The sequence below is a fragment of the Helianthus annuus genome, chromosome 1 (genome assembly GCF_002127325.2).
Source record: "Helianthus annuus cultivar XRQ/B chromosome 1, HanXRQr2.0-SUNRISE, whole genome shotgun sequence".
In the NCBI taxonomy this organism is placed as follows: domain Eukaryota; kingdom Viridiplantae; phylum Streptophyta; class Magnoliopsida; order Asterales; family Asteraceae; genus Helianthus; species Helianthus annuus.
In genome coordinates, this window is record NC_035433.2 from 145,272,886 (window position 1) to 145,296,532 (window position 23,647).

At 33.4% G+C, this 23,647-nt stretch overlaps 3 protein-coding genes across 3 annotated transcripts; all 3 read left to right on the forward strand.

Annotated features, from left to right (window-relative positions):
- Window positions 1–4,122: 4,122 nt before the first annotated feature.
- LOC110920957 (protein NRT1/ PTR FAMILY 1.2-like) lies at window positions 4,123–7,864 on the forward strand. Its single transcript, XM_022165205.2, has 4 exons — window positions 4,123–4,271; window positions 4,357–4,574; window positions 6,275–6,807; window positions 6,900–7,864. Exons 1-4 carry the CDS (start codon window positions 4,154–4,156, stop codon window positions 7,756–7,758), a joined length of 1,728 nt encoding a protein of 575 aa, XP_022020897.1. The 5' UTR covers window positions 4,123–4,153; the 3' UTR covers window positions 7,759–7,864.
- Window positions 7,865–13,311: 5,447 nt separating this feature from the next.
- LOC110921125 (protein NRT1/ PTR FAMILY 1.2-like) lies at window positions 13,312–15,709 on the forward strand. Its single transcript, XM_035989673.1, has 2 exons — window positions 13,312–13,555; window positions 15,165–15,709. Exons 1-2 carry the CDS (start codon window positions 13,312–13,314, stop codon window positions 15,707–15,709), a joined length of 789 nt encoding a protein of 262 aa, XP_035845566.1.
- Window positions 15,710–19,064: 3,355 nt separating this feature from the next.
- On the forward strand, window positions 19,065–22,892 carry LOC110920958 (protein NRT1/ PTR FAMILY 1.2-like). Its single transcript, XM_022165207.2, has 4 exons — window positions 19,065–19,282; window positions 19,380–19,597; window positions 21,298–21,830; window positions 21,923–22,892. The coding sequence occupies exons 1-4, from the start codon at window positions 19,165–19,167 to the stop codon at window positions 22,779–22,781; spliced, it is 1,728 nt and encodes a 575-aa protein (XP_022020899.1). The 5' UTR covers window positions 19,065–19,164; the 3' UTR covers window positions 22,782–22,892.
- Window positions 22,893–23,647: the final 755 nt, after the last annotated feature.

The window sequence follows — 23,647 nt, forward strand, 5'->3', positions numbered from 1 at the left end:
TAAAATCGATATAATAATTTTTTAATAATGAAAATAAAAGTAAATAATATATTAATACAAAGTTTGGTTTTTGGTGATAAATAGTTTGGTTATTTAAAAATGTCTTATATTAACAATTTAAATTTAAGGATAATATTTTATTAGAAAAATAGAAGCATTCTATTCGACATTTAAAATAAGATAAAATTTAATATTAATTTTTATTTATTAACTAATCTATACTATATTTATAATATTATTTATAATTAATTAGAAGAGATTAAACTAAATTTATAATTATCCATAAGATATTAAACTAAATAATATTTAGTATGAGGGTCATCTATAATTAATTAAAAGAGATTAAACTAAAATAATAATTATCCACAATACTTGACCTAATACGATGACAAGTGTCCTATAAATGGTTTCTTTTATTATATAGTATAGATTGTTTTAGAGTGATACTCTTTGATTGACCTATATATTAAAAAGAGAACTAAATGAACAGTAAACATAATTAAATAAATATAGTAATAAAAATTGAATTTAATGGATAGTAACATCACTAATGAATGAGCTGGTCCCGCGTACCTGTATCGGTATCGAATTTATCAAATCGGGTATATTTTCGGTGCCGGTTCGACACCGGTATTCATCTGTTTTTACCCTCAAATGCCGGTGTCGTACCAGTACCGGTACTGATCCGTACCGTACCAGGTATATTCGGTACCGGTACCCAATTTTGGGGATTTCGGTAACGGTATTTTCCGTACCGGTTCGTACCGAGCTCATCAAATCCCGTAGCAACGTAGCAATGGAAGTAATTGCATCGTTTATATTACTTTTCATACACACAGTAAGTAAACTGTATTTCGTTTGAATAAGGTTTTATATAAACAACAACTTATTTTGCTTTATTTTTTGTCTTTTCTGTAATGAATGAATTGTAGCATGTAAAAGAATTACGATTTTCACCTCGGTTCAAAATTACGCTTTCACCCTCAATTCAAAATTACGTTTTTCCCTGAGTTAAAAATAAAAATATGGTTTTCCCCTAGCTAAAAACTACGATTTTACCCCCGCTAAAAATTACGATCTTGTGATCGTTTTAGTTTTCCATTCTAACAAAACTATAGTATTATTTTTTTAATTGGTTGAGAATTATTCGGCCATCGTCCCGCATCGCGGGCGGGACATCAACTAGTTCTTTATTTAAATTGGAATTCTTGAGATGCATCTATTGTCCATATGAGGCCATTTAATGGGTGTGACCAGCACTAGCGGGTTCAGAATTATTTTTCCCTTTGTTCATTTTTGTAGGTGTTTGAATTTTGATCAACTCAACGTTAGAATTTTTGAGTTGGTAGGACTATATCATCACTAAAGTGCTTCAAAGCATTTCTTAACCCACTAGCTATCTCCATAGAAAATTATTATGGAAAAAAATAAGAACTAGCATGGGTGTTATAATTTAAGACTATGGGGTATGGAACTTGGGTTGGGGCATGGCTCTTGAGGCTTGGGTTTGAAGTCGGGCGTGGGGCGGGCTAGCAAGGTGACATGTCGGACTCTCAATGGCCAAACCAAACTAGCCATTTCACATGCCCCCATGTGTCAACTCATGCCCCCAACCCAAGCCCCACCATACCCCACAGGCGTGGGTTTGGGTTTGTTTTCCACGTGTCAACTCATGCCCACAACCCAAGCCCCACCATACCCCATGGTCTAAAGAACCGGATGGTTGGAAAAGTTATTATGGAAAAAAATGAACATTGGTTCTCCGAGCTCGAACCTTTGTGGTGTCCCCACAGTAGAAAATGTGGAATCCCTCAAATTCCTAATTCGGATAATACTTGTTTAGTCATCAGGCATTCTAGTATTCGTAGGCATGTTGCAAGCATTCCCAACACTTGAAGCCGAAAAAATGAACCGAAACATCACCTCATGGTTCCAGATCCCGGCAGCATCATTCTCTTTGTTCATGTTTTTGTCAATCACTATATGGATCCCATTTTATGACCGTGTTTTAGTCCCATTTCTAGCAAAATTTACACACGAGCCACGTGGGTTTAACCCGAAAATCCAAATGGGAGCTGGGATGATATTGTCGATCATAGCCATGGTAGTATCCGCAATCATGGAAACCATAAGGCGTGATTTAGCAAACACAAACACGCCAGTTGATATGTCAGCAATGTGGTTGGTCCCACAATTTGTGTTACTAGGTTTAACTTAAGCGTTTAATGGAATTGGACAATTGGATTTTTATTATTCTGAGCTCCCAAATAGTGTGGCAAGTCTAGTGATGGTTATGTTTACGGTGAGCATGGCGGTTGCTTCGCTTGTTGCTAGCCTTTTAAGTTTTAACTAATATCGTAGACTTGGTTACTGGCCAAGGAGGTGATGTAAGTTGGCTCTCGAGTGATATTAACGCCGGCCGTGTGGATTACTACTATTGGTTGCTTAGCTTATTGAATTTGCTCAACTTTTTGTACTACTTGATCTGTTGTCGTGTTCATCGGAGCTTTTCTTCATCAGAATGTAGGTTGTCCCATGCTATCGATATACAGGAATAAGTTATAGCGTTTATTTGGAGCTATAAACTTTTGTATGTGTTTTTATAGAAGTATCCATGGTCTTATGTTATATTTTTTATTGATAAGTAATTTATTATTAAATAATCAGATAAAAAAATTAACTATTATGGTTTGTGTAGATTAGCGAAGTATACATACCCAACAAGATAGACACGTTAGGAATTAATGTCGGATAACAAGTTAAGCATTTTTATGTGTTGCTTTTTTTCCTTTTGTTTTGTTATTGTGAGCCTATTTATAAATAAATTGGTTTTCTACTAGTTATGTAATAGTATGTGTTATTTATAAAATTAAAATAAAAATATGAAATTGTGCTAGTATGTAACGGTATGTGTTGTTTATAAAATTAAAAAAATCATAAATTGCTCTAGTTATGTAATAATATCTGTTGTTTACAAAACTAAAAAACATGAAATTGTGCTAATTACGGTGTTGATTAAGATTACAGTGTTATGCTGATTACAGGATGTGCTGACGGTGGTGGTATGGGATGTTACCGTCAGATGTACTGATGGTGGTGTTACCATGCTGATGTTGACGATGTGCTGATTACGGTGTTGATGATGATGCTAATTACAGTGCTGATGATCGATGGTGCTGATTACAGTGCTGATTCGATAATGAAAAATAGATTAGGATTTAAACTAATCTTGCATGAATTTAAGGATAATTTAATTATTGTTTTTATTTAGATATAAATAAAAGGGTATAAAAAGTCTAAAATATCCTTAAATCAATTTTTTAATCGACATGTCATTAAATTGTTGGTTTTTATAGTTAGTATAAAAAATAAATGTTTGTATACTATCCTATTCCTAATTTGACTTAACTAATTGTTTGAAGTGATTGATATAAGTTTCTCATTGTCATTACTTTCGAATTACTTTTTTTTTCCTACTAAAAAGTTCTATGTTATTTACTTATGTAGAATTTCTATTTTATTTTTAATATATCAGCAGTTTGATTGGATTATCAAGAGTATATGCTTTCCAATTACCTTATGTAGTTATTATGTTACTCTAATCCTATCTATTTCTTGTCTAGTTTCTTGAATTACTATCTTGTTATTCAAACATATACAAGCTCATTATTATTATTATTACTCCGTATTTCAAATTATTGATTTTTGGTATTCGTGAAAATGAATTCCTGCTATATTTCTTCAAGTTTACTTCTTATTAATCAAGTCGAGCTCGAGCCTCAAATCTCAGCTCGATTTGTAATTCGAGCTCGAGCTGAGCCAGCTCGAATTGAGTTCGAACCAAGCTCGGCTCGTTTACAGCCCTACTTCTTAATAATACGTTTTCAACTTTAGCTCCTTTGTGCACATGAGCCCATTTGATGGGTGTGACCACAGCGTGGATCGCCCCTCGAACACACAAACCTTTTTAATTATATCTTTACCACCCAATCACTCAAACAATATCACAATCGTTTTGTCCATATATATGAAAGCTTATCAACAATCCTTTTTGTGGAATCCCCAGTCTCTCAATGTCACTTTCGCTCCAATTATCATAATAAAAACGATAGTATCCTATCCAAGTTGCAATCAATCAAACCATCGATCCACCATGGGAACACATTTGAATCAAGAGACATCGAGCGTCGAAGCAGAGTTACAATCGAAATTACTCCTCGACGATCACCATGTTCAGAAGGGTGGTCTCAGGACAATGCCCTTCATCATAGGTACGTACATTATTTGTTCATCACTTTCGGTTTTGGTTTTGGTTTTGGTTTTGGTTTTGATTTAACTTTGTGTTTTGTTTTGTAGTAAATGAAGCATTTGAGAAAGTTGCGAGTAGCGGAGTGATGGCGAACATGATCTTCTATCTAATGGAAGTTTATCACATGGAAGCTGCAACCGGAACCATTGTACTCTCCATTTGGACCGCGCTTTCGAATGGTCTCTCCGTTGTTGGGGGTGTCATATCCGACGCTTATTTGGGTCGGTTTCGGGTCATTGCAACCGGGTCTTTGTTTAGTCTTGTTGTAAGTCCATATTATCCATATTCCTATTCCATCTGGGTCGGTTTTAGGCTCAAACCGAATAAAAAACTAAAACTTCTTCGTGTTTTCTGCATGTCATTTGAACTTGAAATGTTTGTACTGAAAAATCTGGGACCAATATGTATATTTTTTTAGTTAATGATTAATTGATTATTACACATTTTGCTTTAATTTTTGTTTTGTTAACGATTAATTGATTATTACACATTTTACTTTTTTTTTTGGTTACACCATTTGTTAACTTCTTAACTTTTAAAATAGAGTAAATTACGATTTTGGCCCCTGTGGTTATATCACTTTTAGCCCAAAAATAACTCTTTTAACATCTGAGCCCCCAATATCTTTTTTTATAACTCTTTTGGCCCTTAACACTAATCTCATCCATTTACTTTTAGAGGCCAAAAGGGTTAGAAAAAAAGATGTTGGGGGCCAAAGGGTTAGGAAAAAATACGTTGGGGGCTCAGATGTTAAAAGATTTCTTTTTGCGCTAAAAGTGATATAACCACAGGGGCTAAAACCATATTTTACTCTTCAAAATTAAAAAAAAAAATAAATCTAAATTTCAATAATCTATTCTACTATAATAAAAGAAACCAAGTTTTGGACACGTGTTATTCATTGAAGGTATTCTCAAATTTATATTTATTTTATATTAATTAAATAAATAATAAATAATAAATTAATATTAAATCTTATCATACTTTAATAAAATAATATCCTCAAATCTAAATTGTTAATTGAATATATTTTTAAAACAAATACCTCTATTTCCTACTTATCTTATATTAAATATATAAATAATAAATTAATATTAAATGTTATCCTAATTTATTAAAAATATAACTTTTTAGTAATTTGTATACAAAATTATATTTATTCCACACGTGTAAAATGTGGGGTTTTAAAAATATAACTTTTTTTTTATTATTTGCTATACAAAATTACTTGTGTATAACCCGTGTAATACACGAAGTATTTAAAGATATAACCTTTTATCATTTGCTATGTAAAATTACATTTATTCAACACGTGTAATACAATGGTTTTATAAGGATATAATATTTTTATTATTTGGTATATTTTTCAACCCAACTATACACGGGTTTTCTAAAGATACAACGTTTTTAGCATTTAATATAAAAAATTACATTTATTTATTATGTGTAATACACATGGTTTTTAAGGATGTAATTTTTTATTATTTGGTAGATTTATTCAACCCGATTATACATGGGTTTTTTTAACGATACGGCGTTTTTAGTATTTAGTATACAAAATTACATTTATTTAATCTGTATAATACACATGGTTTTTAAAGATATAATTTTTTAATTATTTGATATATAAAATTACATTTATTTAACCCGCACATATACAGGGTTCATAAAAATATTTTTTTTTTATTATTCAATATATAAAATTACATTTATTCAATCCGTGTAATACACGAGGTTCTAACCTAGTAAACATTATAAAATAAATGTTTTTTTTTTGGTTTTTGGTTCTGCTTTTTTGGTTTTTAGAAAAGGAAAAAACTGAACCCGAACAGTAAAACTTGGTTTAAAGAAAATACCAGACCGGCGCGTTAGTTTTTAGTATGGTTCAGTTATTACGGTTAATATGGTTTCTGTTCAGTTATATCGATTTTAAATCTCACCCCTAAGTTGAATTTTTTGCAACAGGGAGTGACATTTCTCTGGTTGACATCCATTCTTCCACAACTAACACCTTCATCTTGCCAAGGACCGGACACGGGTTACAGCTCACCAACACGAGCCCAACTCGGTTTCCTCTACGCATCTTTTGGTCTAATGTCGATCGGGTCGGCTTGCATCAGACCGTGTTCCATAGCCTTTGGTGCAGACCAGCTCAAACACCGGAACAACCAGAGGCTCATCGATAGCTACTTTAACTGGTACTATGCTGCCAACACGGTTTCCATTGTTATTGCTACTTCTGTTGTGGTCTACATTCAAGACCAATTTGGTTGGCGGGTCGGGTTTGCGGTTCCAGTTTTGGCCATGTTGTGTTCTGCTCTCATGTTCTTACTCGGGTCACCTCTTTATGTCAAAGTCAAAGTTGACAAGAGCCCGTTTTCGGGTTTGACTCAAGTCTTAATCGTTGCATTTAGGAACCGTAAGATCCGTCTTCTTCCTGGTGACTGCTATAATCATAGCAATGATATAGATCAAGTTGAGTTAACCGACAGTTTGAGGTTTGAAAATTACTCATTACATGACCTCTTATCTAACTTGTCTATTTTGTCACCTCTAATTTTTTTCGTTATTATCTAAATTTGTATTTTAGGTTTCTTAACAAAGCGTGTGTTGTTAGAGATGTGGACATTGGTTCTTTAGGCTCGAACTCGTGTGGTATCCCCACAGTCGAAAATGTGGAATCCCTCAAATCCCTAATTCGGATAATACCTATTTGGTCATCGGGCATTATACTATTCGTAAACGTGTTGCAAACGTTCCCAACACTTGAAGCCGAAAAAATGAACCGAAAGATCACCTCAAGGTTCGAGATCCCGGCAGCATCTTTCAGCTTGCTCATGCTTTTGACAATCACAATATGGATCCCGTTTTATGACCGTGTTATGGTCCCGTTTCTAGCAAAATTTACACACGAGCCTCGTGGCCTCAACCTGAAAACCCGGATGGGAGTTGGGATAATATTGTCAATCATAACCATGGTAGTATCCGCAATCGTGGAAACCATAAGGCGTGATTTAGCAAACGCAAACACGATGGTTGTCATGTCAGCAATGTGGTTGGTCCCACAGTTTGTATTACTAGGTTTAACCGAAGCGTTTAATGCAATTGGACAATTGGAGTTTTATTATTCCGAGCTCCCAAATAGTATGTCGAGTTTAGCAATGGTTATGTTTATGGTGAGCATGACGGTTGCTTCGCTTGTTGCAAGCCTTTTAACTAATATTGTGGACTCTGTTACTGGCCAAGGAGGTGGCGTAAGTTGGCTGTCGAGTGATATCGACGAGGGACACGTTGATTACTATTATTGGTTGCTTAGTTTCTTGACTTTGCTCAACTTTGTCTACTACTTAATTTGTTGTCGTGTTCATCGAAGTTTTTCTTCGTCGGAAAGTAGGTTGTCCCATGTCGTCGATAAAGAAAGATTTGATGGCATTGAAGGCAAACATTGAGTTATAACTATAAGTATCTAAATATAATTTGTATGTTGGATAAATAATAGTTGGGATCAATATAAGTTATAGCGTTTATTTGGAGCTATAAACTTTTGTTGTTTATATTTATTTTTTCCGGGTGTTTATCAAATAATAAGACACAGAAAACATAATATTTGTGAATGAACATGAGGTTTATATACATGAATCTAACTTGAGCTTGAGCATAGAGTTCGATTCAAATTAAAGCAAGTTCCCAAGTATTCCATACATCAAATGCAACGATCTTACAAAGAGCTCGTAAGATCATCGTTGTAATGAAAAATGAATAAAGATAACAAAAAATATAATAGAATAAATAATTATATATTATTGAAAAGATGTATAATATCATTAGGCGTGATTTAGCAAACTCAAACACGCCAGTTGATATATCAGCAATGTGGTTGGTCCCACAATTTGTGTTACTAGGTTTAACCGAAGCATTTAATGGAATTGGACAATTGGAGTTTTATTATTCTAAGCTCCCAAATTGTAGGGCAAGTCTAGTGATGGTTATGTTTACTGTGAGCATGGCGGTTGCTTCGCTTGTTGCTAGCATTTTATCTAATATCCTAAACTCCATTACTGGCCAAGGAGGTGACGTAAGTTGGCTCTCGAGTGATACTAACGCGGGCCACGTGGATTACTACTATTGGTTGCTTAGTTCCTTGAATTTCCTCAACTTTTTATATTACTTGATTTGTTGTCGTGTTCATCTGAGTTTTTCTTCATCGGAACGTAGGTTGTCCCATGCTGTTGATATGGAGGGATAAGTTATAGCGTTTATTTGGAGCTATAAACTTTTATATGTGTTTTTATAGAAGTATCCTTGGTCTTATGTTATATTTTTTTTTATTGATAAGTAATTTATTATTAAATAATCAGATAAAAAATTTAAATATTATGGTTTGTGTAATTGTGTAGATTAGCGAAGTATACATACCCAACAAGACAGACACGTTAGGAACTAATGCCGGATAACAATTTAAGCATTTTTATCTGTTCGTTTTTTTTCCTTTTGTGTTGTTATTGTTATTGTGAGCCTATTTGGAAATAAACTTGTTTTCTACTAATTCTGTTATAGTATGTGTTATTTACAAAATTAAAAAAAAAACATGAAATTGTGCTAGTATGTAACAGTATGTGTTGTTTATAAAATTAAAAAAAATGAAATTGTGCTACTTATGTAATAATATCTGTTGTTTACAAAACTAAAAAAACATGAAATTGTGCTGATTACGGTGCTGATTAATGTGTTGATTACACTGTTATGCTGATTACAGGATATACTGACAGTGGTGGTGTGGGATGTTACCGTTGGATGTATGATCGGTGGTGTTACCGTGCTGAGCAGCTGATGTTGACGATGATGCTGATTACAGTAGTGCTGATTCGATGATGAAGAATATATTAGAAGATTAGGATTTGATCTAATATTGCATGAATTTAGGGATAATTTAATTATTAATATTAGTTAGATATAAATAAAAGGGTATAAAAAGTTTAAAATACCCGTAAATCAGTTTTTTGATCGAGGACAAATGTCACTAAATTGTTTGTACTTGTAGTTTGTATAAAAAATAGATGTTTGTATTTGACTTAACTAATTGTTTGAAGTGATTCATATAAGTTTCTCACTGTCATTACTTTCGAATTACTTTTTTTTCAAAAAAAAATTTTTCTATGTTATTTACTTATGTAGAATTTCTATTTTATTTTTAATCTACCAGCAGTTTGGTTGATTATCAAGTGGATATGCTTTCCAATTATCTTATGTAGTTATGTTACTCTAATCCAATCTATTTTCTTGTTTAGTTTCTTAGAAATACTATGTTGTTATTCAAACATTCATATACAAAGCTCATTATTATTAATTTATTATTAGAGTTAAATGTCATTTTAGTCCATGTGGTTTAGTCCATTTTGCCAGTTTAGTCCAAAGATTTCATTTTTAACCTGTGGGTCCAAAAAGGTTTCACAGTTGCCATTTTAGTCCACTGGGTTAACTTCATCCATTTTTTCTGTTAACGAGAAGGCCAATTCGGTCATTTTATATGTCTAAATTGCTCTTTTAGTTAACAGAATTACATACAAAATGACCAAATTGGCATTCTCGTTAACAGAAAAAATGGATGAAGTTAACCCAGTGGATTAAAATGGCAACTGTGAAACCTTTTTGGACCCACAGGTTAAAAATGAAACCTTTGAACTAAACTGGGAAAATGGCCCAAACCACAGGGACTAAAATAGCATTTAACTCTATTATTTCAAATTATTGATTTTCGGTATTCGTGAAAATAAATTCCTCATATATTTTATCAAGTTTACTTCTTATTAATCAGGTCGAGGTCGAGCCTCAAATCTCAGCTCGATTTGTAATTCGAGCTCGAGCCAGTTATCTAACTTGTCTATTTTGTCACCTCTAATTTTTTTCGTTATTATCTAAATTTGTATTTTAGGTTTCTTAACAAAGCGTGTGTTGTTAGAGATGTGGACATTGGTTCTTCAGGCTCGAACTCGTGTGGTATTCCCACAGTCGAAAATGTGGAATCCCACAAATCCCTAATTCGGATAATACCTATTTGGTCATCGGGCATTGTACTATTTGTAAACGTGTTGCAAACGTTCCCAACACTTGAAGCCGAAAAAATGAACCGAAAGATCACCTAAAGGTTCGAGATCCCGCCAACATCTTTCAGCTTGTTCATGCTTTTGACAATCACAATATGGATCCCGGTTTATGACCGTGTTATGGTCCCGTTTCTAGCAAAATTTACACAAGAGCCGCGTGGCCTCAACCTGAAAACCCGAATGGGAGTTGGGATAATATTGTCAATCATAACCATGGTAGTATCCGCAATCGTGGAAACCATAAGGCATGATTTAGCAAACTCAAACACAACGGTTGTCATGTCAGCAATGTGGTTGGTCCCACAGTTTGTATTACTAGGTTTAACCGAAGCGTTTAATGCAATTGGACAATTGGAGTTTTATTATCCTGAGCTCCCAAGTAGTATGTCGAGCTTAGCCACAGTTATGTTTATGGTGAGCATGGCGGTTGCTTCGCTTGTTGCAAGCCTTTTAACTAAGATTGTGGACTCGATTACTGGCCAAGGAGGTGGCGTAAGTTGGCTGTCGAGTGATATCGACGAGGGACACGTGGATTACTATTATGGGTTGCTTAGTTTCTTGACCTTGCTCAACTTTGTCTACTACTTAATTTGTTGTCGTGTTCATCGAAGTTTTTCTTCGTCGGAAAGTAGGTTGTCCCATGCCACCGATAAAGAAAGATTTGATGGCATTGAACGCAAGACTTGAGTTTTAACTATAAGTATCTAAATACAATTTGTATGTTGCATAAATAACAGTTGGGATCGTTATTAGTTATAGCGTTTATTTGGAGCTATAAACTTTTGATGTTTATGTTTATATTTTCGGAAAATAATTAGATACAAAAAACACAATTTTTGTGAATGAATATGAGGTTCACATACATGAATCTAACACGAGCTTGAGTATAGAGTTCGATTCAAATTAATGCAAGTTCCCAAGTATTCCATACTTCAAATGCATCGATCTTACAAAGAGTTCGTAAGATCGATGTAATGAAAAATTAATAAAGATAACAAAAAATAGAATAAATTAAATAACTATGTATTGTTGAAAAGATATATTAATTCATTTTACAGTTACATAAAACAAATTTTAACTTGTAATATAATTTTTATATTAATATTGTTTTTTTCTTGAAAAAATCTAATTTAAAATGTCGACGTGTCAGTATTTGTAGCTTGATACTGCATAAATGAAAGTTGGACACATTTAGTCGTTTGTAAATCTACCCATTAAAAAAGAGTTGTTAGGTAGTCAGGGCCGGGCTCCTTAAGTTATAAGAACTAGGCTATAGCCTAGGGTCTCCCGAAAATTTGGGGCTTCCAATCGGCCAATTAAGAATCAAATGAATAGTGATTTTATATTTTAATTAGGTTAGAGCCTCGTATATTACACGGATTGAATAAATGTAATTTTATATATTAAATAATAAAAATTATATCTTTATGAACCTTATATATTGTACGAGTTAAATGAATGTAATGTTATATATCAAACAATAAAAAAGTTATATCTTTAAAAACCATGTGTATTACACAGATTAAATAATTGTAATTTTGTATACTAAATACTAAAAACGTCGTATCTTTAAAAAAAACTTGTGTATAATCGGGTTGAATAAATCTACCAAATAGTAAAAAATTACATCCTTAAAAACCCCGTATATTACACGTGTTGAATAAATATAAAAAATAGTTATATCTTTAAAAAACCATGTGTATTATGCAGATTAAATAAATGTATTTTTGTATATTAAATACTAAAAACGTGGTATCTTTAAAAAACCCGTGTATAGTCGGGTTGAAAAATCTATCAAATAATAAAAAAGTTGTATCCTAAATAAATGTAATTTTGTATATTAAATACTAAAAACGTCATATCTTTAAAAAATCGTGTATAGTCGGGTTGAAAAATCTACCAAATAATAAAAAAATTATATCCTTAAAAACCTCGCGTTTTAATCAAGTTGAATAAACAAAATTTTGTATACCAAATAATAATAAAAATTTGTGTTTTTTAGTAATTAGGATAACATTTAATATTAATTTATTATTTTCATATTTAACATAAGATAAGTAGATAAGAGAGGTATTTGTTTTAAAAATATATTAAATTAACAATTTAGATTTGAGGATAATAGTTTATTAAAGTATGAAAAGATTTAATATTAATTTATTATTTATTTATTTAGTTAAATATAAATCTGAGGATACCTTCAATGATTGACACATGTCCAAAAATTGGTTTCTTTTATTATAGTAGTTAGATTAGATAATATATAGTTTTTTCTAAACTTTATTATTTTAATATTATAATAATAATAATTATTTTCTTTACTTTTTAACTTTAGTCCTTTTTTTAATATTAGGGTTTGGGATAAACCCGGTGTCAACCGATATCAAACCAGTACTTGTATTGAAAATACCGGGACGGTCCTGTTTGGTATCAGTACATGAAGGTAAAAACCGGTACTAATACAAAAAACGTCAAAAATTGGTGCCAAATTGATATTGGAAAATTTTTTGGTTCGGGAAATTCAGTGCTGCTACCCCGTACCATTTGCTCATCCCTGATCACTGTTACCGTACGAACAACGGTATCGTACAACGTTTTTTGTTGATTTTCTTCAACTTTTAATTTTTTCTTATTTTAGTTTCATGGGTAGGCATGAGCTCGGTGCCAACCGATACAGAATCGGTACTGATACCTAAAATACCGGTTACGGTACCGCTATATGAAGGTAAAAAACGGTAGTGAACCGGTACCACGAACGCCAAAAGTTGGTACCGGATTGGTACTTAAGATCTTTCGGTTCGACAAATTTGGTAACGCCAACAGTTTGTATTACTAGGTTTAACTGAAGCGTTTAATGCAATTGGACAATTGGAGTTTTATTATTCCGAGCTCCCAAATAGTATGTCGAGTTTAGCCATGGTTATGTTTATGGTGAGCATGGCGGCTGCTTCGCTTGTTTCAAGCCTTTTAACTAATATTGTGGACTCGGATACTAGCCAAGGAGGTGACGTAAGTTGGCTGTCGAGTGATATCGACGAGGGACACGTGGATTACTATTATTGGTTGCTTAGTTTCTTGACTTTTCTCAACTTTGTCTACTACTTAATTTGCTATCGTGTTCATCAGAGTTTTTCTTCGTCGGAAAGTAGGTTGTCCCATGCCATCAATAAAGAAAGATTTGATGGCATTGAAGGCAAACCTTGAGTTATAACTATAAGTATCTAAATACAATTTGTATGTTCGGTAAATAATAGTTGGGATCGTTATAAGTTATAGCGTCGTTTATTTGGAGCTATAAACTTTTGTTGTTTATGTTTATTTTTTCGGGATGTTTATCTAATAATCTGTTAGTATCCTGCTGATATTAACTCGAAATTTGAAACAGAAAAACAAAAAAGTAGAAAAGAAACAGTAACAGTAAACCGGGCTTGTGTTTGACACAATTCCCTTAAACAGATTCGCTGTCTACTCCCAGGGTACGCCGGTTCGAAGCAGCAACAGCGCACTGCCGAACTTGAGACTTGCCTGAAAAGAAACAGGAGAGATGTTGCAGAGATTGAGAGAGGAGAATTTGTTTGATGGTGTGTCTCAGCTGTGTTGGTATGATCTGGTTTTATAGTCACAGAACTCATAACCGGATTTTGGACATTAATTGTCGCAAATTAAAAACCAAATAATTTTCATTAGTACAATTTTAAAACTGATATTAATAACCGTTTAAAATGAAACTCAATAATGATCGTCATCAATACTGAATAATCATTTCAGTTTAAAACTCATTAACAAGACCAACAATTTCAGTTTTAAAGACTAATTAAAAAATTAGGCGGTCTAGTGCGCAAAAACTGCCTCACGCGGGCCTGGGTTTTTCGAGCTGCATTCGTGTCCTCAGGACGTGCGGGCACGCAAAGTTCAACAAAATTCCAGTTCCGGAACTCAATTTTTTCACCCCCCTGCACGCGCGGGTAGGACTTGTGATAAAACATGTCATAAGACTACAATTGGTTGGTTAAGGTTTTACCTTATAAATAACCTTTCCTTTTGTTCCCACACCAATGTGGGACAAGGTGGTTTTACCACTTGAGACTTTCATTCACACCAAAACTTCCAACAATCCCCCACATGAATGGAGGTCGATGTCAGAAACAACATTATTCCCATTTGATTTCAGCAGTTGAGTTTTACATACGATCGGTAGGTGTTACCCTTTGAACCTTCGCTCATGAAATGCACTTAGCCCACTGGCTCTGAGTAGACATCGATGTCTTTGAACTCTTCTTCCATTTATGTAGACGACAATACATTTCACATAAGACTCTCCTTGACAACGTCAAGTCCTCATAGTTATGTTCGTTATGGCCGTGAACATAATCCTGGTTCTGCAAGAGCCATTAAGTATTGTGCCCCAACAATACCCTTCGAAGCGACCCCACTTCTTTCTCACATAGGTGATTCACTATGTATGGTTACCTTAGTCGAATTATTAAAAGCCATAAGCTTAGCCTCACACTTGTCAGTTTTAGGAATGGACTAAGAAGTTTATTAAGCTTTGTAATAAACTCCCTTTTAAATACGTAGGGTTATCCCCCACAGTGACCTCACTCATTCATACAATTAGGTTTTCCTATTGAACTCAGTTCTTGGGATCTCTAGTCTATTGAGTTAGGTTTCCATCATATGAACTTAACTTTTCAAGGGCTTCAGTTCCATTCCCATAGATGACTTCTGAACTAACTAATTAACTATCATCTTAGTTCAGAATCGAAAGATCACCTCAAGGTTCGAGATCCCGGCAGCATCTTTTAGCTTGTTCATGCTTTTGACAATCACAATATGGATCCCGTTTTATGGCCGTGTTATGGTCCCGTTTCTAGCAAAATTTACACACGGGCCTCGTGGGCTCAACCTGAAAGCCAGAATGGGAGTTGGGATAATATTGTCAATCATAACCATGGTAGTATCCGCAATCGTAGAAACCATAAGGCATGATTTAGCAAACTTAAACACGACGGGTGTCATGTCAGCAATGTGGTTGGTCCCACGGTTTGTATTACTAGGTTTAACCGAAGCGTTTAATGCAATTGGACAATTGGAGTTTTATTATTCCGAGCTCCCAAATAGTATTTCGAGTTTAGCAATGGTTATGTTTATGGTGAGCGTGGCCGTTGCTTCGCTTGTTGCAAGCCTTTTAACTAATATTGTGGACTCTGTTACTGGCCAAGGAGGTGGAGTAAGTTGGCTGCGAGTGATATTGACGAGGGACACGTGGATTACTGTTATTGGTTGCTTAGTTTCTTGACTTTGCTCAACTTTGTCTACTACTTAATTTGTTGTCGTGTCCGTCGGAGTTTTTCTTCGTCAGAAAGTAGGTTGTCCCATGCCGTCGATAAAGAAAGATTTGAAGGCATTGAAGGCAAACCTTGAGTTTTAACTATAAGTATCTAAATATAATTTGTATGTTGGGTAAATAGTAGTTGGGATCGTTATAAGTTACAGCGTTTATTTGGAGCTATAAACGTTTGTTGTTTTTGTTTATTTTTTCGGGATGTTTAGCAAATAATCAGATACATAAAACATAATTTTTGTGAATGAATATGAGGTTCACATACATGAATCTAACACGAGCTTGAGCATAGAGTTCGATTCAAATTAAAGCAAGTTCCCAAGTATTCCATACATCAAATGTATCGATCTTTCAAAGAGTTCGTAAGATCGATGTAATGAAAAATGTATTGTTGAAAAGATATATTAATTCATTTTACAGTTACATAAAACAAATTTTAACTTGTAATATAATTTTTTATATGAATATTGTTTTTTCTTGAAAAAATCTAATTTAAAATGTCTACCTGTCAGTATAAAATACAATGTTAAATTATTGAAGGATGATGTTATATTTGTAGCTTGATACTGCATAAATGAAAGTTGAAGGACACATTTAGTCGATTGTAAATCTACACATTAAAAAAGAGTTGTACGTAGTCATATCATCATATCCATATAATTGTTGTTTTACAGTGATACTCTTTGAATTCTTTATTTAAATTGGAATTCTTGAGATGCATCTATTGTCCATATGTGGCCATTTAATGGGTGTGACCACCACTAGCGGGTTCAGAATTATTTTTCCCTCTGTTCATTTTTGTAGGTGTTCGAATTTTGATCAACTCAACGTTAGAATTTTTGAATCAGTAGGACTTTATTATCACTAAAGTGCTTCAAAAAACCGGATGGTTGAAAAAGTTATTATGGAAAAAAAATGAACATTGGTTCTCCGAGCTCGAACCTTTGTGGTGTCCCCACAGTCGAAAATGTGGAATCCCTCAAATTCTTAATTCGGATAATACTTGTTTGGTCATCAGGCATTCTAGTATTAGTAGGCATGTTGCAAGCATTCCCAACATTTAGAAGCCGAAAAAATGAACCGAAACATCACCTCATGGTTCCAGATCCCGGCAGCATCATTCTCTTTGTTCATGCTTTTGTCAATCACTATATGGATCCCATTTTATGACCGTGTTTTAGTCCCATTTCTAGCAAAATTTACACACGAGCCACGTGCTTAACCCGAAAATCCGAATGGGAGTTGGGATGATATTGTCGATCATAGCCATGGTAGTATCCGCAATCATGAAAACCAAAAGGCGTGATTTAGCAAACTCAAACACGCCAGTTGATATGTCAGCAATGTGGTTGGTCCCACAATTTGTGTTGCTAGGTTTAACCGAAGCGTTTAATGGAATTGGACAATTGGAGTTTTATTATTCTGAGCTCCCAAATAGTATGGCAAGTCTAGTGATGGTTATGTTTACGATGAGCATGGCGGTTGCTTCGCTTGTTGCTAGCCTTTTAAGTTTTAACTAATGTCGTAGACTCGGTTACTGGCCAAGGAGGTGATGTAACTTGGCTCTCGAGTGATATTAACGCAGGCCGCGTGGATTACTACTATTGGTTGCTTAGTTTATTGAATTTGCTCAACTTTTTGTACTACTTGATCTGTTATCGGGTTCATCGGAGCTTTTCTTCATCAGAATGCAGGTTGTCCCATGCTATTGATATATAGGAATAAGTTATAGCGTTTATTTGAAGCTATAAACTTTTGTATGTGTTTTTTATAGAAGTATCCATGGTCTTATGTTATCTTTTTTATTGATAAGTAATTTATTATTAAATAATCAGATAAAAAAAACATCAACTATTATGGTTTGTGTAGATTAGCGAAGTATACATACCCAACAAGATAGACACGTTAGGAACTAATGCCGGATAACAAGTTAAGCATTTTTATGTGTTCAGCTTTTTTTTCCTTTTTTTTGTTGTTGTTATTGTGAGCCTATTTGTAAATAAACTTGTTTTCTACTAGTTATGTAATAGTATATGTTATTTACAAAATAAAAATAAAAATATGAAATTGTGCTAGTATGTAACGGTATGTGTTGTTTATAAAATTAAAAAAAAAATTGCTCTAGTTATGTAATAATATATGTTGTTTACAAAGCTAAAAAACATGAAATTGTGCTAATTACGGTGTTGATTAATGTGTTGATTACAGTGTTATGCTGATTACAGGATGTGCTGACGGTGGTGGTATGGGATGTTACCGTCGGATGTACCGATGGTGGTGTTACCGTGCTGATGTTGACGATGTGCTGATTACGGTGTTGACGATGATGTTAATTACGGTGCTGATGATTGATGATGCTGATTACAGTGCTGATTCGATAATGAAAAATAGATTAGGATTTAAACTAATCTTGCATGAATTTAAGGATAATTTAATTATTGTTTTTATTTAGATATAAATAAAAGGATATAAAAAGTCTAAAATACCCTTAAATCAATTTTTTAATTGAGAACATATACATTAAATTGTTGGTTTTTATAGTTAGTATAAAAAATAGATGTTTGTATACTATCCTATTCCTAGTTTGACTTAACTAATTGTTTGAAGTGATTGATATAAGTTTCTCATTGTCATTACTTTCGAATTACTTTTTTTTTTCCTACTAAAAAGTTCTATGTTATTTACTTATGTAGAATTTCTATTCTATTTTTAATCTACCAGCAGTTTGATTGGATTATCATGAGGATATGCTTTCCAATTACCTTATGTTTCTCTTATCCAATCTATTTTGTTTAGTTTCTTAGAAATACGATGTTGTTATTCAAACATATACAAGCTCATTATTATTTAATGCGCTAAATTGGGATAGGTAGTTAGATTTTAACCTTCGTGATGTAATTCCCTAACTTTGTTTTGTCGGGTTCTTCCCTAACTTTGTTTTGTCAGGTTCTTCAGTTTTGTTTTGTTTTGTCGGGTTCTTCAGTTTCTTGCTGACCCGGGTTCTATATGTTATATAGAAATTATTATTGCCGTTCAAAAAAAAACAAGCTTATTATTATTATTATTATTATTATTATTATTATTATTATTATTATTATTATTATTATTATTACCATTGATTTTCGGTATTCGTGAAAATGAATTCCTGCTATATTTTTCTTCACGTGTTACTTCTTAATAATACATTTTCAACTTTAGCTCCTTTGGCCACATGAGCCCAACCTTTTTAATTATTTCTTCTCCACCCAATCACTCAAACCATATCACAATTGTTTTGGCCATATATATGAAGAAAGCTTATCAACAATCTTTATGTGGACTCCTCAGTCTCCCAATGTCACTTTCGCTCCAATTATTATAAAAAAAATGATAGTATCCTAAGTTGCAATCAATCAAACCATAGATCCACCATGGGAACACATTTGAATCAAGACACATCGAGCGTCGAAGCCGAGTTACAATCGAAATTACTCCACAACGATCACCATGTTCAAAAGGGTGGTCTCAGGACAATGCCCTTCATCATAGGTACGTACATTATTTGTTCATCACTTTCGGTTTTGGTTTTGGTTTTGGTTTTGGTTTTGGTTTTGGTTTTGATTTACCTTTGTGTTTTGTTTTGTAGTAAATGAAGCATTTGAGAGAGTTGCGAGTAGCGGAGTGATGGCGAACATGATCTTCTATCTAATGGAAGTTTATCACATGGAAGCTGCAACCGGAACCATTGTACTCTTCATTTGGACCGCGCTTTCGAATGGTCTCTCCATTGTTGGGGGTGTCATATCCGACGCTTATTTGGGTCGGTTTCGGGTCATTGCAACCGGGTCTTTCTTTAGTCTTGTTGTAAGTCCATATCATCCATATTCCTATTCCATCTGGGTCGGTTTTAGGCTCAAACCGAATAAAAAACTAAAACTTCTTCGTGTTTTCAACATGTCATTTGAACTTGAAATGTTTGTACTGAAAAAATCTGGGACCAATATGTATATTTTTTTTAGTTAATGATTAATTTTGCTTTAATTTTTGTATTGTTAATCATTAATTGATTATTACACATTAATTTTTTTTTGTTACACCACTTGTTAACTTCTTAACTTTTAAAATAGAGTAAATTACGATTTTAGCCCCTGTGGTTATATCACTTTTATCCCAAAAATAACTCTTTTAACATCTGAGCCTCCAACGTCTGTTTTTATAACTCTTTTGGCCCCTAACACTAATCCCATCCTTTACTTTTAGAGCCCAAAAGGGTTAGAAAAAAAGACGTTGGGGGCTAAAAGGGTTAGGAAAAAAGACGTTGGGGGCTCAGATGTTAAAGGATTTCTTTTTGGGCTAAAAGTGTAAAAGTGATATAACCACAGGGGCGAAAATCATAATTTACTCTTCAAAATTAAAAAAAAAATAAATCTAAATTTCAATAATCTATTATCTATTATCTATTATACTATAATAAAAGAAACCAAGTTTTGGACACGTGTCATTCATTGAAGGTATCCTCAAATTTATATTTATTTTATATTAACTAAATAAATAATAAATTAATATTAAACCTTATCATACTTTAATAAAATAATATCCTCAAATCTAAATTGTTAATTTAATATATTTTTAAAATAAATACCTCTATTACCTACTTATCTTATATTAAATATATAAATAATAAATTAATATTAAATGTTATCCTAATTTATTAAAAATATAACTTTTTAATAATTTGTATACAAAATTAAATTTATTCCACACCTGTAAAATGCGGGGTTTTAAAAAATATAACTTTTTTTTTATTATTTGCTATACAAAATTACATGTGTATAACCCGTGTAATATACAAAGTATTTAAAGATATAACTTTTTATCATTTGCTATGTAAAATTAGATTTATTCAACACGTGTAATACAAGGGTTTTTGAAGGATATAATGTTTTTATTATTTGGTATATTTTTCAACCCAACAATACACGGGTTTTCTAAAGATACGACGTTTATAGCATTTAATATACAAAATTACATTTATTTAATATGTGTAATACACATGGTTTTTAAGGATGTATTTTTTTTTATTATTTGGTAGATTTATTCAACCAGATTATACACGGGTTTTTTTAACGATACAACGTTTTTAGTATTTAGTATACAAAATTACATTTATTTAATCTGTGTAATACACATGGTTTTTAAAGATATAATTTTTAATTATTTGATATATAAAACTACATTTATTTAACCCATACATATACGGGGTTCATAAAAATATAATTTTTTATTATTCAATATATAAAATTACATTTATTTAATCCGTGTAATACACGGGGTTCTAACCTAGTAAACATTATAAAATAAACGGTTTTTTTTTTGGTTTTTGGTTCTGCTTTTTTGGTTTTTAGAAAAGAAAAAACTGAATCCGAACAGTAAAACTTGGTTTAAAGAAAATACCAGACCGACGCGTTAGTTTTTAGTATGGTTCAGTTATTACGGTTAATATGGTTTCGGTTCGGTTATATCGATTTTAAATCTCACCCCTAAGTTGAACTTTTTTGCAACAGGGAGTGACATTTCTCTGGTTGACATCCATTCTTCCTCAACTAACACCTTCATCTTGCCAAGGACCGGACACGGGTTGCAGCCCACCAACACGAGCCCAACTCGGTTTCCTCTACGCATCTTTTGGTCTAATGTCGATCGGGTCGGCTTGCATCAGACCGTGTTCCATAGCCTTTGGTGCAGACCAGCTCAAACACCGGAACAACCAAAGGCTCATCGATAGCTACTTTAACTGGTACTATGCTGCCAACACGGTTTCCATTGTTATTGCTACTTCTGTTTTGGTCTACATTCAAGACCAATTTGGTTGGCGGGTCGGGTTTGCGGTTCCAGTTTTGGCCATGTTGTGTTCTGCTCTCATGTTCTTACTCGGGTCACCTCTTTATGTCAAAGTCAAAGTTGACAAGAGCCCGTTTTCGGGTTTGACTCAAGTCTTAATCGTTGCGTTTAGGAACCGTAAGATCCGTCTTCTTCCTGGTGACTGCTATAATCATAGCAATGATATAGATCAAGTTGAGTTAACCGACAGTTTGAGGTTCGAAAATTACTTATTACATGACCTGTTATCTAACTTGTCTATTTTGTCACCTCTAATTTTTTTCGTTATTATCTAAATTTGTATTTTAGGTTTCTTAACAAAGCGTGTGTTGTTAGAGATGTGGACATTGGTTCTTCAGGCTCGAACTCGTGTGGTATCCCCACAGTCGAAAATGTGGAATCCCTCAAATCCCTAATTCGGATAATACCTATTTGGTCATCGGGCATTATACTATTTGTAAACGTGTTGCAAACGTTCCCAACACTTGAAGCCGAAAAAATGAACCGAAAGATCACCTCAAGGTTCGAGATCCCTGCAGCATCTTTCAGCTTGTTCATGCTTTTGACAATCACAATATGGATCCCGGTTTATGACCGTGTTATGGTCCCGTTTCTAGCAAAATTTACACACGAGCCTCGTGGCCTCAACCTGAAAACCCGAATGGGAGTTGGGATAATATTGTCAATCATAACCATGGTAGTATCCGCAATCGTGGAAACCATAAGGCGTGATTTAGCAAACTCAAACACGACGGTTGTCATGTCAGCAATGTGGTTGGTCCCACAGTTTGTATTACTAGGTTTAACCGAAGCGTTTAATGCAATTGGACAATTGGAGTTTTATTATTCTGAGCTCCCAAGTAGTATGTCGAGTTTAGCCACAGTTATGTTTATGGTGAGCATGGCGGTTGCTTCGCTTGTTGCAAGCATTTTAACTAATATTGTGGACTCGGTTACTGGCCAAGGAGGTGGCGTAAGTTGGCTGTCGAGTGATATCGACGAGGGACACGTGGATTACTATTATTGGTTGCTTAGTTTCTTGACTTTGCTCAACTTTGTCTACTACTTAATTTGTTGTCGTGTCCATCGAAGTTTTTCTTCGTCGGAAAGTAGGTTGTCCCATCCTGTCGATAAAGAAAGATTTGATGGCATTGAACGCAAGACTTGAGTTTTAACTATAAGTATCTAAATACAATTTGTATGTTGCATAAATAACAGTTGGGATCGTTATTAGTTATAGCGTTTATTTGGAGCTATAAACTTTTGATGTTTATGTTTATATTTTCGGAAAATAATTAGATACAGAAAACATAATTTTTGTGAATGAATATGAGGTTCACATACATGAATCTAACACGAGCTTGAGTATAGAGTTCGATTCAAATTAATGCAAGTTCCCAAGTATTCCATACTTCAAATGCATCGATCTTACAAAGAGTTCGTAAGATCGATGTAATGAAAAATTAATAAAGATAACAAAAAAATAGAATAAATTAAATAACTATGTATTGTTGAAAAGATATATTAATTCATTTTACACTTACATAAAACAAATTTTAACTTGTAATATAATTTTTTATATAATATTGTTTTTTTTCTTGAAAAAATCTAATTTAAAATGTCTACGTGTCAGTATAAAATACAATGTTAAATTATTGGAGGATGATGTTGTATTTGTAGCTTGATACTACATAAATGAAAGTTATCTACCCATTAAAAAAGAGTTGTTAGGTAGTCAGGGCCCGGCTCCTTAGGCCGGGGGGTATGGGGCGGGACTTTTGGCGTGGGTTGGGGTAAAACTGTAACGCCCTGCATTTTCAAACATCCTACATTTAGAAACCTTACGTGAAATTCTATCTTTGGAAATCTTGTGTTCTTATAACCATTCTTTCATCGTAATCGTTGTAAAATACGGAACTTGCTTCGTAAATAAAACTTGTACATTACACTTTTTACCTAGTTAAATCATGTTTTATTTCATATTTCACCTTGTTACAAGTTAGGGGAAACATTGTTGCATATTAGTACACAACT

Bases quoted from the DNA above. Each gene is read 5' to 3' on its own strand.
- LOC110920957 (XM_022165205.2), top strand. From the start codon at position 4,154: ATGGGAACACATTTGAATCAAGAGACATCGAGCGTCGAAGCAGAGTTA. The intron at 4,575-6,274 runs GTAAGTCCATAT...TTTTTGCAACAG, and splicing joins GGTCTTTGTTTAGTCTTGTT to GGAGTGACATTTCTCTGGTT. The intron at 6,808-6,899 runs GTTTGAAAATTA...TTTGTATTTTAG, and splicing joins GAGTTAACCGACAGTTTGAG to GTTTCTTAACAAAGCGTGTG.
- LOC110921125 (XM_035989673.1), top strand. From the start codon at position 13,312: ATGTCGAGTTTAGCCATGGTTATGTTTATGGTGAGCATGGCGGCTGCT. The intron at 13,556-15,164 runs GTAGGTTGTCCC...CTATCATCTTAG, and splicing joins GAGTTTTTCTTCGTCGGAAA to TTCAGAATCGAAAGATCACC.
- LOC110920958 (XM_022165207.2), top strand. From the start codon at position 19,165: ATGGGAACACATTTGAATCAAGACACATCGAGCGTCGAAGCCGAGTTA. The intron at 19,598-21,297 runs GTAAGTCCATAT...TTTTTGCAACAG, and splicing joins GGTCTTTCTTTAGTCTTGTT to GGAGTGACATTTCTCTGGTT. The intron at 21,831-21,922 runs GTTCGAAAATTA...TTTGTATTTTAG, and splicing joins GAGTTAACCGACAGTTTGAG to GTTTCTTAACAAAGCGTGTG.